We start from the raw sequence: 19371 nt of genomic DNA, 5'->3' as shown, positions 1-19371 counted from the left end.
CACACGTGTGTTCCAAGCGCTACCTCGCTAAGGCGGGAAAGGGCGTAAACGCATTAAAATGAATAAATAGATAAAAAAAAATCTTGTTAATCAATAACTGATAATATTCACGGTAAATCATGTCAAGTCTGTTGAGTCTTTGAAGTGGAAGTGAAAGAAAAAAAATATATAGAGAATAATGCTTAAATTTCGCCTGGCGATACCTGAGTACAATGTCAACAACACTTTACATGTGGCTCTTGTATACACACACACCTGTCGAGCGGCCGAGCCCAGCAGGTGTACAGAGGTTAATGTGTGGAACACGGAAACACATGCAACTTAACAACCAATTACCGGAGTCTGTCCGTATACCCCGTGTGTCGTTTTCCAGTGTACGGTTTCAAATTATCGGGACTCTGTATGGCCATTAAGTCGGCAATATATATTATCCGGACTCTAAAATGGCCGGTTAAAATGGGCATATTATCATAACCGGATTTCCCACGGGTGATAATGAGGTATTCGTTATATAAGTTCAGTGTTAAGTGTAACTCGCTTAACCGGACACTTAAAAGATTGAGAAAGCAACACAAATACCGTATATAACTTACATATTCAGTTAACCGGACGATTCACGGTCGAAAATTCGAGAAAAAGACTATGGTTTCAGTAAAGTCTACTGTACGGGAACTGAAATCCTATATCAGGATATACTTCGTGCTACGACCATGTTATATTAGGAAACTAGCCTTAACTAGTGTATGTGTGTGTATGTCTGTGTATGTGTGTATGTGTGTGTGTGTGTGGGTGTGTGTGTGTGTGGGTGTGTATGTGTGTGTGTGTGTGTGGGTGTGTGTATGTGTGTGTGTGTGAATATGTATATGTGTGTTGTGTGTGTATGTGTATGTGTGTGTGTCTTCCCGGACCCTGCTCTACCCCTCCTCCCGCAGTTCTGGCCACGGCCTCCGCTGGTCCCGGCGACGGCGACGGCGAGGTGATGACCCTGGCGCAGCTGACGGAGGCGGTGAAGGTGGACAGCCAACAGGAGAGCCTGTGGGTGACCGACGCGCTCAGGGCCCTGTACGACACCTTCCACCTCATGAAGGGCGCCATCAACCTGTACTACGGAGAGGGCGTGAGTACCAGGCTGAGGGGTGTGTACTGGGGGTGTGTACTGGGGGGGGGGGATGTACTGGGGGTGTGTACTGATCCAGGGATATGTATACTGGGTATGTATACTGTGTATCCAGGGGTGCGTATACTGTTCCAGGGATATGTATACTGTGTATACTGGGTATGTATACTGTGTATCCAGGGGTGCGTATACTGTTCCAGGGATATGTATACTGTGTATACTGGGTATGTATACTGTGTATCCAGGGGTGCGTATACGGTTCCAGGAATATGTATACTGTGTATACTGGGTATGTATACTGTGTATCCAGGGGTGCGTATACTGTTCCAGGGATATGTATACTGTGTATACTGGGTATGTATACTGTGTATCCAGGGGTGCGTATACGGTTCCAGGAATATGTATACTGTGTATACTGGGTATGTATACTGTATATGTATACTGTGTATACTGAGTATGTATACTGTGTATCCAGAATTACGTATACTGTTTCAGGGATATGTATACTGTGTATACTGGGGTATGTATACTGTGTATACTGGGGTATGTATACTCTTGATACTCTCGATCTAAGATCACGATACACCTGTCTCCCAACACCCAGGCAGGTGTTCTTCCCATGAAATAGCACAGCAGATGTGCGCCATCCATCATCCCCGGTAATTACGACCGGTAATTGCAAGGTCAACGCCTCACAACACAGTAAGACGCGACCTTTTCACGTTTCCGACGCAGGATCATAGATGGCGCTGACACTCGATATCTCTCGTCCGTATATATGATATAGGTAGACCGGCCAAGTGGGACGTCCCCCATTTTCCAGTGACCATCGCAATTCCTTACCTCAGGTGCAGGTGGGGGGGAGTCTAGCTCAGGGGAGGAGCGCGTGCAACCTGACGAAGGGGCTGGAGGAGGACGACGAGGACGGGGAGGAGGAGGAGGAGGAGGAGGAGGTTCCTCCTCCTGCCGAACTCATCCCAACCCTCGTATACCACTTCGACGCCCTGACGGAGGCCATGGACCCCGCGGGCAGCAGCGTGGAGGACCTGGAGCGGACCGTGCGGGAGCTGCAGTGCATCGACGACGCCTTCGGCAATGTGTGGTCGGGAGGAGACCCCGGTGACAGTATGGGAAGCTCCCCGCTGGATGACAGGGTCGACCACCTCCTGACGGAGATGGAGAGTCGTCTCTACCACACCAACATGAGGCTAAGGCTGTTGGAGGGCTTGCTGCCCCTACGCATACCCGAGGGTGAGTTATATCAAGTGTGGCTTCGTTTTCCTCGAGGGTGGGTTGGCTGAGGAGGGAGCTAAAATGTGTCAAGGGCGAGTTAACGGCAGGTCGCGTTGAGGGCGAGGTATTTCAAGGATGAGTTAGCCACGTCAAGGAGGGGTTGCCTCAAGAGGGACCTTTGTGTCTAAGGCGAGTCATTTCAAGTGAAAGTCGTGTCAAGGAGGAGGTATTTTCAAGGGTAAGTCGTGCCAAGGAGGAGGTATTTTCAAGGGTAAGTCATGTCAAGGAGGAGGTACTTTCAAGGGTATAAGTCGTGTCAAGGGTGAGCTAATTTCGAGTGTGAGATTAAAACTAGTTTAGTTGGCTCACCCCCAGACTCGTTCCTCTTCCGCTGGTCCCAACACTACTTTCAGCCTCCTGTGTATATCCCGTTCTCCTTAACAGCCTCCATAAAGGCTTCTCTCTCCTGAAGGAGGGGACAGCGACCGACGTGAGCCTGAGAGAAATTGTGAGATGAAGCAGAGAGAGCGAGAGGCTGTCAATAAATGTTTTATGATCTCCATTTCTCACCCTGACGGTAACACGTATGAGAAACAGACGGACAGACGAAGAAATAAACAGACGGACAAGCGAAAATATAAACAGACGGACAGACGAAGAAATGAACAGACGGACAGACGAAGAAATAAACAGACAGACAGACGAAGAAATGAACAGACGGACAGACGAGGAAATAAACAGACTGACAGACGAGGAAATAAACAGACAGACAGACGAAGAAATAGACAGACGGACAGACGAAGAAATAAACAGACGGACAAGCGAAAAAATAAACAGACGGACAGACGAAGAAATAAACAGACGGACAGACGAAGAAATAAACAGACGACCAGAGAGACGAGATAGAAACAGGCAGACAGACAGACAGACAGAAAACAAACATACATATATACATATGTCTTTATGTTAGATTAGATACAGAGATATACTGATAGATGGATGCTATATACTTATAGCTATATAAGTAGACAGCAAGAGATTGTATATGCGGACTGTGAGAGAATATGGACCGTCCACTTAGCTTCGATACAGACGAGAGACAGTATAAATGACCCAGATTTAGACGGTAAGACGCGACAGAAAACTATGATATTCACGATAGACGACAGAGCAAAAATATAGACGATAGATGGTACATATGACCCACATACAGACAACAGACGGTACAGCGGACCCAGATATAGACGACAGACGGTACAGCGGACCCACATACAGACAACAGACGGTACAGCTGACCCACATACAGACAACAGACGGTACAGCGGACCCAGATATAGACGACAGACGGTACAGCTGACCCACATACAGACAACAAACGGTACAGCTGACCCAGATATAGACGACAGACGGTACAGCGGACCCAGATATAGACGACAGACGGTACAGCGGACCCAGATATAGACGACAGACGGTACAACTGACCCCAGATATAAACCGACCATTTTTTTCTCTCCTGCTTCAGACGAGGTCGGTGAGAGCGCCAGCGTCGCCCTCAGGGCCGTGCTGGCGACGACCCCAGCCGCGCCCTTGGACCGGAGCGACCTGACGCAGGACGAGCTGGGGTCGGAGATCGCCAGGGCCTCGGGCCTACTGGCGAGGCTGAGGGTGGAGGCGGCGAAGGCAGACGAGACCCTAGCTGTCTTGAGGAACGCCTCGGCCACCATACTGGTGGTGAAGGGGACCCTGGCCGGCCTCCTAGACCTGCTGGACGGGACGACGGGCGTCGTCCCCCAGGCGGAGTCGTTGTGGGGCGTCGACATTTCCCACGGCACCTACTGCGGCGACGTCGTCAAGAGCGGCCTGGTCTCGCAGCTGGTGACGGAGCTGCTCCGGGACGTGGTCGTGGCTGCCAACGCCCTTAAGGTGACGGGCGTGGATGTGTGTGTATGGTGTGTGTGTGTGTGTGTGTGTGTGTGTGTGGGTGGAAGTGGGCGGGTGGTGGTCGTACGGACGGTATTTTAAGGGGTAACAGTAGTCGTAGTGGTCGTAGGGACGTGTCGGTGGCAAGGGGGATGGTGGTCGTACTGGGAAGACTTAGGTCGTCTCACGACTCCACCGAGAGAGTGAGGAAGGTATATTGATATATACATATCATCTCGTATCGGGTCGTTCGGCTTGTATCGGTTCGATCGGCACCGCCAGCCGCTCACAGACTCTTACGTCCCTTGTCGAAGCGGGTCGCAACCCAGATCTGAGAGCGCTGTGGACAGTAGGAGAGTAAGTTATACGTCTAAGAGAAGGAGGAGGAGGAGGAGGAGGAGGAGGAGGAGGAATCAGGTGTATATAATTTCCAGGCTAGAGTGACGCAAAGGACGTAATTTCTGGCCAAGCTTTTACGTCTGGACGTAATTTCTGGCCAAGCTTTTACGTCTGGACGTAATTTCTGGCCAAGCTTTTACGTCTGGACGTAATTTCTGGCCAAGCTTTTACGTCTGGACGTAATTTCTGGCCAAGCTTTTACGTCTGGACGTAATTTCTGGCCAAGCTTACGTCTGGACGTAATTTCTGGCCAAGCTTACGTCTGGACGTAATTTCTGGCCAAGCTTACGTCTGGACGTAATTTCTGGCCAAGGTTAAGTCTGGACGTAATTATTAATGTTACCCTTCACGACACCATAATCGTAATGGTCAGTCATTCCACATTGCTAACGACCTTGTTTTCACGAATGAGCAGCGCGTTGCCTCCCTTACACAGTGAAACACTTATGAGTGAAACAATCATCTAAGCGTCACTCATTTAAGCGTCAAAATCACTCGTTTAAGCGTCAAAATCACCCATTTAAGCGTCAAAATCACTCATCTAAGCGTCAAAAACACTCATCTAAGCGTCAAAATCACTCATTCAAGCGTCAAAATCACTCATTCAAGCGTCAAAATCACTCATTTAAGCATCAAAATCACTCACTTAAGCTTCAAAATCACTCACCTAAGCTTCAAAATCACTCACCTAAGCTCCAAAATCACTCACCTAAACGTCAAAACAGGTGAAAGGGACCGAGATGATCTCCGGGTCGCCTGGTCGCTCGACGTTGACCAGGCGACCCGTGCACACAGTGTGGCTCGCACGAGACGTGGTGGTGGTGGTGGTGCACGAGACGTGGTGGTGGTGCACGAGACGTGGTGGTGATGGTGGTGCACGAGACGTGGTGGTGGTGCACGAGACGTGGTGGTGATGGTGGTGGTGGTGAGTATAGGACACTCCACCTCTCACCTCGGCCATGTCCCTCCCTCCCACCCGCACACTTCGCCTCTCACCTCGACCATGTCCCTCCCTCCCGCTCACTTCCACCTCTCACATCGGCCATGTCCCTCCCTCCCACCTCGACAATGTCCCTCCCACCCGCACACTTCGCCTCTCACCTCGACCATGTCCCTCCCTCCCACCCGCGCACTTCGCCTCTCACCTCGGCCATGTCCCTCCCCACCCGCAGGAGGCCACGCAGGCGACGGACATCCTGGCGGCCAACGGGGCGCTGATCTGCCGCATGGAAGGTGCCAGCGGCTTCCTGGCCAGCGTCATTAGCCTGGTGACAGCCGAGCAGCGGCAGGAGGCGCGGCGGGAGATGACAGCCACCCTGGAGGCGCTCCTGGAGGTGGAGCACGCCGTGGCCGCCTTCCTCCAGCAGGAGGAGGAAGGCGGAGCGAGCATCGCCGACAGCCTCGGGCGCGCCAGGCAACACATTCACCAGCTGCAGACGGATTACGAGGCATTTGGCTCCTCCGTCGTCAACGCCCTGGCCGCCGCCTACAGGAAGAAGGTAATCCACCTGTACCACCTGCCCAATCCACCTGCACCACCTGCCTAATCCACCTGTACCACCTGCCCCATCCACCTGCACCACCTACCCAATCCACCTGCACAACCTACCTAATCCACCTGCACCACCTACCCAATTTACCTGCACCACCTACCCAATCCACCTGCACAACCTACCCAATCCACCTGCACAACCTACCCAATCCACCTGCACCACCTACTCAATCCACCTGCACAACCTGCCCAATCCACCTGCACAACCTACTCAAAGTCGTCACACACTCATCTGCACAACCTCCTCTTAACAACCACACCGTCACACACACCTTCACAACCTCCCTTAACAACCAAATTGCCTCACACCTACCTCACCTCCCCTTAACAACCACACCCTCACACACACCTATACCACCTCCCCTTAACAACCACACCCTCACACACACCTACACCACCTCCCCTTAACAACCACACCCTCACACACACCTACACCACCTCCCCTTAACAACCACACCCTCACACACACCTATACCACCTCCCCTTAACAACCACACCCTCACACACACCTACACCACCTCCCCTGAACAACCACACCCTCACACACACCTACACCACCTCCCCTTAACAACCACACCCTCACACACACCTACACCACCTCCCCTTAACAACCACACCCTCACACACACCTACACCACCTCCCCTTAACAACCACACCCTCACACACACCTATACCACCTCCCCTTAACAACCACACCCTCACACACACCTACACCACCTCCCCTTAACAACCACACCCTCACACACACCTACACCACCTCCCCTTAACAACCACACCCTCACACACACCTACACCACCTCCCCTTAACAACCACACCCCTCACACACACACCTACACCACCTCCCCTTAACAACCACACCCCCACACACACCTATACCACCTCCCTTTAACAACCACACCCTCACACACACCTATACCACCTCCCCTTAACAACCACACCCTCACACACACATACACCACCTCCCCTTAACAACCACACCCTCACACACACCCCTACACCACCTCCCCTTAACAACCACACCCTCACACACACCTACACCACCTCCCCTTTAACAACCACATCGTCAACAACCTGAGTTATCGTACTGATTCGTTTTCTAATAATGTTCAGGTCCTAGAGGTTGACGAGACTTGAACTTCATCAAGCCAGGTCATCTCTGGACCTGGGAGGGAAAGCCAGGTCATGTGACAGGTCATGTGTCCTTCCTAATGACCTAATATACACTAAGGCATCAGCTGATGCTGGGAAGACTAATTATAAATAAGGTCATTAGGTGATTAATTCCACGACGTGTTTACATATTTAGGGAAATCTCAGACCTAGAGTAATGATGGTGTTAATTAGACAAGTGATAATCGTAGAATTCATCTTAAAATTACATTTTCTTTCAATGAGAATGTATTAGGTATTTTTTTTTTCATCCGTTTTCTTTTTTTGTCCTCTTCTCATTACAGAAAACGGTCGTAAAAGTTAGATCGGAAATTCCGCTGAAGGACCCCTGCTGTGATTAGGCCTGGACCAGCTGGGGGACGACCCCTGACGGAATGGGGGGTTGGGGTGGGGTGGTTAAGAGGCCGTGACGACCCAGGGTGGTTGTGGGAGGGTGTCGTGGCGAGCGAACTACTACTACAGATGGAATCACCCGACGACATAGTTTGGGGTGGGGGGGGGGGTGAGGTGTGGGGGGGGTTGATGGATTTGGGGTATATGGGGGAGGGGGGTGGATCTGGCGGGGGGGAAGGGGTTGGCTGACAACGGAGAGAAATACTGTGGTAACAACAATAACGATACAATAACACCTAACTACACACACACACACACACACACACACACACACACACGCGCGCGCGCGCGCACGCGCAGTACAGTAAACAATTGGTCACATTTGAGATTGCACGTGTCTATATTTCTCTCTACATTTCTGCAAATCTTTCTCATCTCTCTCTCTCTCTCTCTCTCTCTCTCTCTCTCTCTCTCTATATATATATATATATATATATATATATATATATATATATATATATATATATTTTTTTTTTTTTTTATACTTTGTCGCTATTTGCACCAGCAGATTTTATTTACACAGCCAATGGTTTTCCTTTGGTTTTATTTACACAGACAATGGTTTTCTTTCGTTGTATCTATACAGACAACGTTTTATTTTTGGTTTATTTACACAACTTTTACACAAACAATGGTTCCCTTTTGATTTATTTTCACAGAAAATGGGCTGCTTTGGATTAATTTACACACGATGGTTTTCTTTGGGTTTATTTACACAGAAAACGGCTTTCTTTGGGTTTATTTACAGAAAACGGCTTTCTTTGGGTTTATTTACACAGACGATGGTTTACTTTGGGTTTATTTACACAGAAAATGGCTTTCTTTGGGCTTATTTACACAGACGATGGTTTGCTTTGGGTTTATTTACACAGACGATGGTTTTCTTTGGGTTCATTTACACAGAAAAGGGCCTTCTTTGGGTTTATTTACACGAGACAAATGGTTTCTCTGGAGCGTCCAAATGGATCCGTTGGTCTACTATGACGTTTGACTACCCTTGTTATATTGCCGACACGTCTCGTCTGCTGCAGGCGATGGGGGAGGAGGTCGTGGTTGTGAGGGACAAACTCACTTTCTAACACCTTGTTCAACCCTCATCTTGAGATCGATGGTACGACCTCCAAGTGCAAGTCGGAAAACGACCCTTCGAGGCAAGATGGTGGTACGACCCCACGCCCCCCTCTCAGAGGGACGGTACAGCCCTACGACCATACGACACCCTGAGCAAGATGGTATGTACGACCCTTGAAAAGATGAACGTACGACCCCTGAGCAAGATGGTATGTATGGTCCCTGAGCAAGATGACGTACGACCCCTGAGCAAGATGACCTACGACCCCTGAGCAAGATGGTATGTACGACCCCTGAGCAAGATTGCATATACGACCCTTGAAAAGATGACGTACGACCCCTGAGCAAGATTGCATGTACGACCCTTGAAAAGATGACGTACGGCCCTTGAACAACACGGTATGTACGCCCTTGAAAAGATGACGTACGACCCCTAAGCAAGATGGTACGTACGACCCTTGAAGACGATGACGTACGACGCTTGAGCAAATGATACGACCCTTAAGCACGACGGTACGACTTTTGAATATGAAGTAGGGTCCTTCTTTGACCTTATCCCTGAGGATCAGGTCAAAGGTTATACGTATATAGAATACTTTATATATATATATATATATATATATATATATATATATATATATATATATATATATATATATATATATATATATAAACTTCCTACGTATATAAACACTTCACACTTATACACCTCAAAATACACATCAAGAAGGTATATATATATATATATATATATATATATATATATATATATATAATCCCTTTGATACACAAATTCCTCTCACATATACACATTTCCTCATCCACACAGAGTACCCACATATAAACACATTCCCATGCTTCCTGCTCTAAATTATTCCCACATCAAAAAAAATGACAAATGATAAAACTACAAGTTTTACAAACACTTACGTAAAAATAATAACAATAATAATAATAATGATAATTTGCGCCACCATCAACATTGTACCAGGACCTCCCCCTAGGGAAAAAAAAACAATTAAATAAATGAATAAACACAGTGTAATAATTAATAATAATTTTCAATCAACTTATAATAATATAAAATGGAAATTCCCCATTTGTCACGGTCAACAAGTTCTGCCACCATGGGCTGGGGAGGGAGCGGAGGGAGGCGGGCGTGCTGGTGGCGCTAAGTGCTGGCGCAAATTAGCCGTCATCGCCCGGCCGCTGTGGCGTCATTTGGACGCCGTCCCGCCAACTGGCCGCTCTCTCCTCTCCCTCCTCTCCCACACCCAGCGCTGGCCATTACTAGCCTGGCTGGCCCGTATCTGATGCCGTCACCTCTACTATAACCCCCTGAAGGAGGTGTGCGTGTGTGTGTGTGTGTGTGGGAGTTGGTTGGCCAACTCCAGACCTTCACTTGTTTGCCATATTGTTCCCTCCGTCGGCTCAGAAGTGGGGCGGGCTGGGCGGCTACCTACTCGCCCCACCGGCTGCTGGCGAACAGCTCGTTTATCCGCCGTGGTTGAGCTGTTTGGCAGCCACTACGGCTTTAAAGGAATATATATATATATATATATATATATATATATATATATATATATATATATATATATATATATATATATATATATATATATGGCCCACTGGCCTAGTCTTTGTTTGAGAGGTCGCCCTAGCCTCGCCATGCCTATCCAAGGGCGGGTCGTGTGTCTATCCAGTACAGGGATGTGTGAGGGTAGCCTATCCACCCGACATGGTATAGATGAAAAAGAGTTTAATCCTAATATTTCTTTAAACGCCATATGTTTGACTCTAATAAATCAGATATGTTGTGGTCTTTCAATTATTGTTACCTTTTCCCTGTGTATCACGTATTGTAAATGACAGTAAATACTGTGTTTTTTTTCATATTTACAAAAGATTGAAATGAAGGTAATTTTTTGTATGCTTCCACTTGTAAATTTGATGAAAAATCAAAGTTTTTTTCTTGATCACAGAAATGATAAAACACTCATGTTCGTCTGAGCTGGTCTCATACGGAGTGTCTGCAGTTTCGATGCTGCGCTCCACGCAGGAGCCGAGTAAGGTTTGGCCCTCCTTCCGTTACACAGCCGATGGTGAGCAGCCTCGCCGGTGTGACCTCTCGCTCGCGCCGTAACCCTTTGCGGGGCGGAGTACGGGAACACCATGCCTAGATTTATAAACATCTATACAAACTACCTCTCGAATATCCACTCTTATCTTAACGCTGTTATGGCAATGAGTGAAGATAATTCAATAATTACTCCATTGCTAACGGGTGGTTCGCGGTAAGGCAGTGGGTGAATGGTCAGGCCAGGAGAGAACCGATCATTCCAGTACCCAAGTTCGATTCTCTTCGCTGCTCTAGGTAAGGGAGGGTAAGTACAAACCACGAAGGACCTTTGTGATAATCGTGGAATTGACTGGAATAATTCGTTGGTGTATGACGATGGGATACAAGTGTAAGATACTATTTGCATATTTACATATATTTACATATTTAACTTAAAGGTTTTACACACACACACACACACACACACACACACACACACACACACACACACACAACAAAAACTATTAATATTTTTATCATCATTCTCAATGCCAGTTAAGACATAAGTTACGAACATTTACGATGACAGCAAAATATTACAATCAACAAACGTCTTCATCACAATCGCAACCATTATTTTCATTTCTTTTTTTTTTTGGCGCCAAACTGCATCATAAACAGATAAACAAAAGACGATCGCAACCCCGACAAGAAACGGTCGAAATACACCAACACAACATTTTTCTTAACACCGAGCACTCGTATCTTGTTTATCTTTATCTGTAGGAACAAATAAATCGAAATAATATTATTGTACAGGTTTAGTAAAGGCGTGACGTTTGCTGTTCCTGGTGGACGGGGGCGAGCAACGCCGGGGGCACAGTCAGCTGATAATGCGTCGACCATTAATGGCGGGAAAACATAATGAACGAGTGGCGGAGGAGGAGGAGGAGGAGGAGGAGCCTCCTCCCGCCCGCCCGCCCGCCCGCCGATTTTATCAAATTGCTACTGCGTTAGAGTGAGTGTGGGGAGGTATGGTGGAGAGTGTGTGGGAGGGGAGGGAAAGGAGAAGTGTGGGAAGGAGAGGGAGGGGGGGAGAGTGAGTGTGGGGAGGTATGGTGGAGAGTGTGTGGTGAGGGGAGGGAAAGGAGAAGTGTGGGAAGGAGAGGGAGGGGAGGAAGTGAGTGTGGGGAGGTATGGTGGAGAGTGTGTGGGAGGGGAGGGAAAGGAGAGGTGTGGGAAGGAAAGGGAGGGGGGGAGAGTGAGTGTGGGGAGGTATGGTGGAGAGAGCGGAGAGGGGAGGGAAAGAAGTGTGGGAAGGAGAAGGAGTGAGGGAGGGAGGGGAGAGGTTGTGTGTGTGGAGATGGAGAGTGTGGGAGGGAGGAGGAGAGGAAGTGGGGGAGAGATGGAGGGAGAGTGTGGGAAGGGAGGGAGAGAGGAGAGTGTGGGAAGGGGATGAGGGATAGGAGGGAAGGGAGGGAGAGAGGAGTGTGGAGGGAGGGAGAGTGTGGGAAGAGAGGGAGAGTGTGGGAAGAGAGGGAGAGTGTGGGAGGAGAGGAGTGGAGTGGGAAGAGAGTGGGGAAGAGGGAGAAGGAGAGGGTGGGGAGAAGGTGAGAGGGGAGGGAGAGAGTGGGAAGAGAGGAAGAGTGGTGGGGAGGAGGAAGTTGGGGAGGGAAGGAAGAGTGTGGGGAGGGAGAGGAGAAGGGTGGGTGGGGGAGGAGAGGGGGGGGAGGGAGGAATGAGTGGGGTGGGGAGATGAAGAGTGGGTGGGGAGAGGAAGAAGTGGGGTGGGGAGAGAAGAAGTGGGGTGGGGGGAGGAAAAAGTGGGGGGGGGAGGAAGGGGGGGGTGGGGAGGGTGGGGGGGGGGGGAGAGGTGAGGGGGGGGGGGGGGGGGAAAAAGGGGGGGGGGAGAAAAAGTGGGGTGGGGGGGGAAGGTGGGGGGGGGGGTGGTGGGGGGGGGGGGGGGGGGGGAGGGGAAAAAGGGGGGGGGGAAAAGGTGGGGGGGGAGGGGGGTTTGGGGGGGGGGGGGGGTGGGGGGGGGAGGAAAAAGGGGGGGGGGGGAAAAAGGGGGTGGGGGGAAAAGGGGGGTGGGGAAGGGGAAGGGGGTGGGGAGGGGGAAGGGGGAGGGGGGGGGAGGGGGAATGATTTGGGGGGGGGGAAGGGGGGGTGGGGAGGGGGGAAAAAGGGGGTGGGGGGGAAAAAGGGGTGGGGAGGAAAAAGGGGGGGGGAGGGGTGGGGTGGGGAGGGAAGGAGGGGGGGGGGAGGAAGAAGGGGGTTTTGGGGGGAAAAAGTGGGGGGGGAGGGGGGGGGGGGGGGAAATTGGGGGGTGGGGAGGAAAAAGGGGGGGGGAGGGGAAAGGGAGGGGGTGGGGGGGAAAAGGGGGGGTGGGGGGGGGGGGGGGGGGAAAAGGTGGGGTGGGGAGGGGGGGGGTTTGGGGAGGGAAAGAGGGGGTTTGGGGGGGGGGAAAAAGGGGGTGGGGGAGGGGTGGGGGGGGAGGGGTGGGGGGGGGGGAGGAAAAAGGGGGGGGGGGAAAAGGTGGGGGGGGAGAGAAAAAGGGGGTGGGGGGGGTGGGGTGGGGAGGGAAAAATGGGGGGGGGGGGGAAAAAGGGGGTGGGGAAGGGTGGGGGGGGAGAAGGAAAGGGGGGTGGGGGGGAAGGTTTGGGGGGGGGGGGGGGAAGGGGGGGGGAGGGAAAAAGGGGGGGGGGGGGTGGGGGGGGGGGAAATGGGGGGGTGGGGGAGAAGGGGGGGGGGGGGGGGGGGGGGGAGGGGGGTGGTGGGGGGGGGAGGAAAAAGGGGGGGGGGAAGGGGGGGGGGAGAGAAGGGGGGGGGGGGGGAAAGAGGGGGGGGGGGGGAAAGGGGGGTGGGGGGGGAAAGGGAGGGGGGGGGAGGGAAAGGGGGTGGGGTGGGGGAGGAAAAAGTGGGGGGGAGAGGAAGGATGGGGGGGGGGGAAAAAGGGGGGGGGGAGGGGGGATGGGGGGGGGAGGAAGGGGGGGGAGGGGGGGGAAAGGGGGTGGGGGGGGGAAAGGGAAGGGTGGGGTGGGGGGGAAATGGTGGGGGGGGGGGAAAGGTGGGGTGGGGAGAGAAGAAGTGGGGTGGGGAGAGGAATGAGTGGGGTGGGGAGAGAAGAAGTGGGGTGGGGAGAGAAGAAGTGGGGTGGGGAGAGAAGAAGTGGGGTGGGGAGAGAAGAAGTGGGGTGGGGAGAGAAGAAGTGGGGTGGGGAGAGAAGAAGTGGGGTGGGGAGAGAAGAAGTGGGGTGGGGAGAGAAGAAGTGGGGTGGGGAGAGGAAGAAGTGGGGTGGGGAGAGGAATGAGTGGGGTGGGGAGAGGAATGAGTGGGGTGGGGAGAGGAATGAGTGGGGTGGGGAGAGAAGAAGTGGGGTGGGGAGAGAAGAAGTGGGGTGGGGAGAGAAGAAGTGGGGTGGGGAGAGAAGAAGTGGGGTGGGGAGAGGAAGAAGTGGGGTGGGGAGAGGAATGAGTGGGGTGGGGAGAGGAAGGAGTGGGGTGGGGAGAGAAGAAGTGGGGTGGGGAGAGAAGAAGTGGGGTGGGGAGAGGAATGAGTGGGGTGGGGAGAGGAATGAGTGGGGTGGGGAGAGAAGAAGTGGGGTGGGGAGAGAAGAAGTGGGGTGGGGAGAGAAGAAGTGGGGTGGGGAGAGAAGAAGTGGGGTGGGGAGAGGAAGGAGTGGGGTGGGGAGAGGAATGAGTGGGGTGGGGAGAGGAATGAGTGGGGTGGGGAGAGGAAGAAGTGGGGTGGGGAGAGGAATGAGTGGGGTGGGGAGAGGAAGGAGTGGGGTGGGGAGAGAAGAAGTGGGGTGGGGAGAGGAATGAGTGGGGTGGGGAGAGAAGAAGTGGGGTGGGGAGAGAAGAAGTGGGGTGGGGAGAGAAGAAGTGGGGTGGGGAGAGAAGAAGTGGGGTGGGGAGAGAAGAAGTGGGGTGGGGAGAGAAGAAGTGGGGTGGGGAGAGGAAGGAGTGGGGTGGGGAGAGGAATGAGTGGGGTGGGGAGAGGAAGAAGTGGGGTGGGGAGAGGAAGAAGTGGGGTGGGGAGAGGAAGAAGTGGGGTGGGGAGAGGAAGAAGTGGGGTGGGGAGAGGAAGAAGTGGGGTGGGGAGAGGAAGAAGTGGGGTGGGGAGAGGAATGAGTGGGGTGGGGAGAGAAGAAGTGGGGTGGGGAGAGAAGAAGTGGGGTGGGGAGAGGAATGAGTGGGGTGGGGAGAGGAAGAAGTGGGGTGGGGAGAGAAGAAGTGGGGTGGGGAGAGGAATGAGTGGGGTGGGGAGAGGAATGAGTGGGGTGGGGAGAGAAGAAGTGGGGTGGGGAGAGGAATGAGTGGGGTGGGGAGAGGAATGAGTGGGGTGGGAGGGGTTATGTAACATCGCACGGCAGCTCTACGCGCAGGAGCAGAGTAAGGCGGCGTCCTCTTGAGACAGGAGGAGGAGGAGGAGGAGGAGGAGGAGGAGGAGGAGGAGGAGGAGGAGGAGGAGGAGGAGGAGGAGGAGGAGGAGGAGGAGGAGGAGGAGGAGGAGGAGGAGGAGGAGGAGGAGGAGGAGGAGGAGGAGGAGGAGGCTATCGGATAATTGGTCGTCTGCGTGACGTAATCTCTGGTTCTTATCTCTGCTAATCAATAGTCGCTTTTGGTCAAACAGCCTCTGATTACTCCAGCTATTAGTACTATTTTTTTTTCCTCTAATCTCTTTTTATCCTTTTTTTTTATATCAAAAACAAGTTATTATTAAACCCCTTTATAAGCCAAGTGGTCTGAAAGGGCCTGGCGCCCTTCGATAATGTGTCTGTCTATGTCCTCCAGCAGATAACCTGGTCATAGACCATCAGGTCTTGTGTTATCTGTCCTTCTCATGTACTGTCCTCCAGCAGATAACCTCGTCATAGACCATCAGGGTCTTGTGTTATCTGTCCTTCTGGTATGGTTCTTTGATTCTATCAAAGCATTTACATTGTACTGGAAGAAAAACAATTCAAAAATAATCTTAAAAAATAAAGCAGGACGGATATGCAAATATTTTAATTTGCATATCACAGGGATAACATACCTTGCGTGGGATACTTTGGTTTTCTATCTATTGATGGACTATCTATCCAGCTACTGTCCCTCATTGGGTTAGGTCCCTCATCTATCGTCCCAGAGGTATCTACCCATCTACTCTCTCCCGCCATCCTACCCACAACTTCCTTAACCCAAAGTTTGTAAATAAAAAAATTCCTTGAATGGATGAATCCTTCACAAAATATGTCGTTTCCATTGGATCGTGTCCCATCCTTCGTCCATACACGACAACTTAGCTATCTACTTCTTATCTACTTTCTATCAGTCTATCGAGTAGATAATGTCTCTTGATTTACATATTAGCCTCGTGCTTCGTAAATCGAAGAATTATTATTACTTTGCTATGTTGTAAAACATGAAAAAAAGATATAGAAGAAATCTGTCTAACTTTAATGACATAGAATACGTGAAGAGGAAGACAGGTTTATCTATTTTTTTTTTTAAAACCCAAGATACCCCTCCCTCCATCTGTCTTCCTCGCCGCTCCGCCACCTGTCCTCCTCACCCCTCCACCTATCTTCCTCGCTCCTCCACCTGTCTTCTTCGCTCCGCCACCTGTCTTCCTCGCTCCTTCACCGGTCTTCCTCACCCCTCCACCTGTCTTCCTCACCCCTCCACCTGTCTTCCTCGCTCCTCCACCTGTCTTCCTCACCCCTCCACCTGTCTTCCCCTCCCTCCACCTGTCTTCCCCCCTCCCTCCACCTGTCTTCCTCACCCCTCCAACTGTCTTCCCCCTCCCTCCACCTGCCTTCTCCCTCCCTCCACCTGCCTTCCCCCTCCCTCCACCTGTCTTCCCCCTCCCTCCACCTGTCTTCCTCACCCCTCCACCTGTCTTCCCCCTCCCTCCACCTGTCTCCCCCTCCCTCCACCTGTCTTCCTCACCCCTCCACCTGTCTCCCCCCTCCCTCCACCTGTCTTCCCCTCCCTCCACCTGTCTTCCCCCCTCCCTCCACCTGTCTTCCTCACCCCTCCACCTGTCTTCCTCACCCCTCCACCTATCTTTCCCATCCCCTCCCTCACCACCTCCCTCCCCAACCTTCCCTTTACCCCTGTCCTTCGTACCCCCCTTACCCCTACCCCTTCAACTCTTCCCCTTCCTCCCCTAGATTTTTCCCCCTGCCCTACGCTACATTCCTCTCCCTCCCCCACACCCCCTCCCCCCTAATCTACTCTTCCCACCACCAGCCCTTCTCCCAGGGCAGCTGGTAGCGGCAAGGTGGGGGGGGGGGGGGGCGTGGGGAGGAAGGGGGAGAAGGGGGGGTAAATGGGGCTATAATAACAACAATGAGGGACAATTAGGAAGGCGAGAACCACCGCGACCTCCCCCCTCCCCCCACCAAAAAGAGAGAGGAGGGGGGGGGGGCCGGTCACGTGACCCTCTTTGTTTACGTTGGTGCCACAAGGTCGTGTGTGTGCTGGAACCATCTACATCACTTTGGGATGTACGTGTCTCCCAGCCATGTTGAAGGCGCTCGAAATAAATCACACTTATTATTCTTTAGAAAACATTGGGTTGTTTTTTTTATTCTTTAGAAAACATTGGGTTGTTTTTTTTATTCTTTAGAAAACATTGGGTTGTTTTTTTTATTCTTTAGAAAACATTGTTTTTTTTCTTTTTATTTGACATGCGAGGGTGATTTTTATTTTGAAGTATTTCAAAAGATTTTTGTTTGTTAATTCTGATCGCTCTTTAGTCTCAAAGAAATTGAATTTCCCTAATGTAAAGCTATCTATCTATCTATCTATCTATCTATCTATCTATCTATCTATCTATATATATATATATATATATATATATATATATATATATATATAACCCTAGGGACCCTTTCGTGGGGGTGGGAGGGGTTATGTAACATCGCACGGCAGATCTACGCGCAGGAGCAGAGTAAGGCGGCGTCCTCTTGAGACAGGAGGAGGAGGAGGAGGAGGAGGAGGTCCTTCATGACGCTAACCTCTTTTTTCCTCTCTCCGCTGACGACGATCGTGGGTGACTTGCCTCGTTACTCACCCCCACTTCCCTCCACCTGTAGAGGCGAAGAGAGAGAGAGAGAGAGAGAGAGAGAGAGAGAGAGAGAGAGAGAGAGACCCCCTCCTTACTTGAGTAGGTAGGGGGAGGGAGGGGAGAGAGACTACCTCAGGGTGGGTGGGTGGGCGTTGGTGGGCAGGTGTTCTTCTGATGGTGGGTCCCCCCTCCACTTCCCTCCTCCTCCTCCAGTGGGTCTGGTCGGAGTAGGTGTGTGTGTGTGTGTGTGTGTGTGTGTGTGTGTGTGTGTGTGTGTGTGTGTGGGTGTGTGTGTGTGTGTGTGTGTGTGTGTGTGTGTGTGTGTGTGTGTGTGTGGGTGTGTGTGTGTGTGTGTGTGTGTGTGTGTGTGTGTGCGGGGAAAGGTAGGATACGCTTCTTTCTTCCTTCCTTTCTTCTTTCCTTCCTTCCTTCCTTCCTTCCTTCTGTCTCCCTGTGCCTGTCTCCTCCTGTCTCTTATTATAATTCCGACAGTCCGGGGAGAGAGAGACTCTCTCTTTCTCTCTCTCTCTCTCTCTCTCTCTCTCTCTCTCTCTCTCTCTCTCTCTCTCTCTCTCTCTCTCTCTCTCTCAACACACGTCTCTTAAACATCACCCTCCCTTCCCCCCGATCACCCCACCCCCTCCCTACTCCCCTCCCCCCTCCCCCCACCCCTCTTCTCGCACCACCGTAGCAGAAAACTGGCCAAAGAATGACCTTAAACAGCCAATGAAGGAAGGGGGATGAGGGGGTGCTTATCTAGACGTCGACCACCTGACCACACTCCTAACCTGACCTAACCAACTCTCCCAGCTGCTGACTGTAGTGCATCCATGTATGCCATGAAAGTCTCCTGTATTTGTTTCCTGTAGCCACGTACGAAAACATCAGAAGGGGGGAGAACCCCCCCCCCCAGCACATGAAAGACCACGAGTGGCTGTATAAAAGACCACGAGTGACTGTATAAAAGACCACGAGTGGCTGTATAAAAGACCACGAGTGACTGTATAAAAGACCACGAGTGGCTGTATAAAAGACCACAAGTGACTGTATAAAAGACCACAAGTGACTGTATAAAAGACCACGAGTGACTGTATAAAAGACCACGAGTGACTGTATAAAAGACCACAAGTGACTGTATAAAAGACCACAAGTGGCTGTATAAAAGACCACGAGTGACTGTATAAAAGACCACGAGTGACTGTATAAAAGACCACGAGTGACTGTATAAAAGACCACGAGTGACTGTATAAAAGACCACAAGTGACTGTATAAAAGACCACGAGTGACTGTATAAAAGGCCACGAGTGACTGTATAAAAGACCACGAGTGACTGTATAAAAGAACACGAGTGACTGTATAAAAGACCACAAGTGACTGTATAAAAGACCATAAGTAA

General features: G+C 51.3%; 2 protein-coding genes across 2 annotated transcripts in view; one reads left to right on the top strand and one right to left on the bottom strand.

The window, feature by feature from the left end:
* LOC139746004 (uncharacterized) overlaps positions 1 to 19371 on the bottom strand; it is a 223409-nt gene that overhangs the window by 39634 nt on the left and 164404 nt on the right. The window lies entirely within an intron of this gene.
* On the top strand, positions 1873 to 7764 carry LOC139746028 (uncharacterized). Its single transcript, XM_071656841.1, has 4 exons — positions 1873 to 2368; positions 3873 to 4273; positions 5842 to 6168; positions 7678 to 7764. The coding sequence occupies exons 1-4, from the start codon at positions 2134 to 2136 to the stop codon at positions 7732 to 7734; spliced, it is 1020 nt and encodes a 339-aa protein (XP_071512942.1). The 5' UTR covers positions 1873 to 2133; the 3' UTR covers positions 7735 to 7764.

Source organism: Panulirus ornatus, chromosome 63, assembly GCF_036320965.1.
Source record: "Panulirus ornatus isolate Po-2019 chromosome 63, ASM3632096v1, whole genome shotgun sequence".
NCBI lineage: Eukaryota > Metazoa > Arthropoda > Malacostraca > Decapoda > Palinuridae > Panulirus > Panulirus ornatus.
The sequence above is the reverse complement of the archived record's forward strand: the minus strand, read 5'-3'. Positions and strand labels throughout refer to the sequence as shown.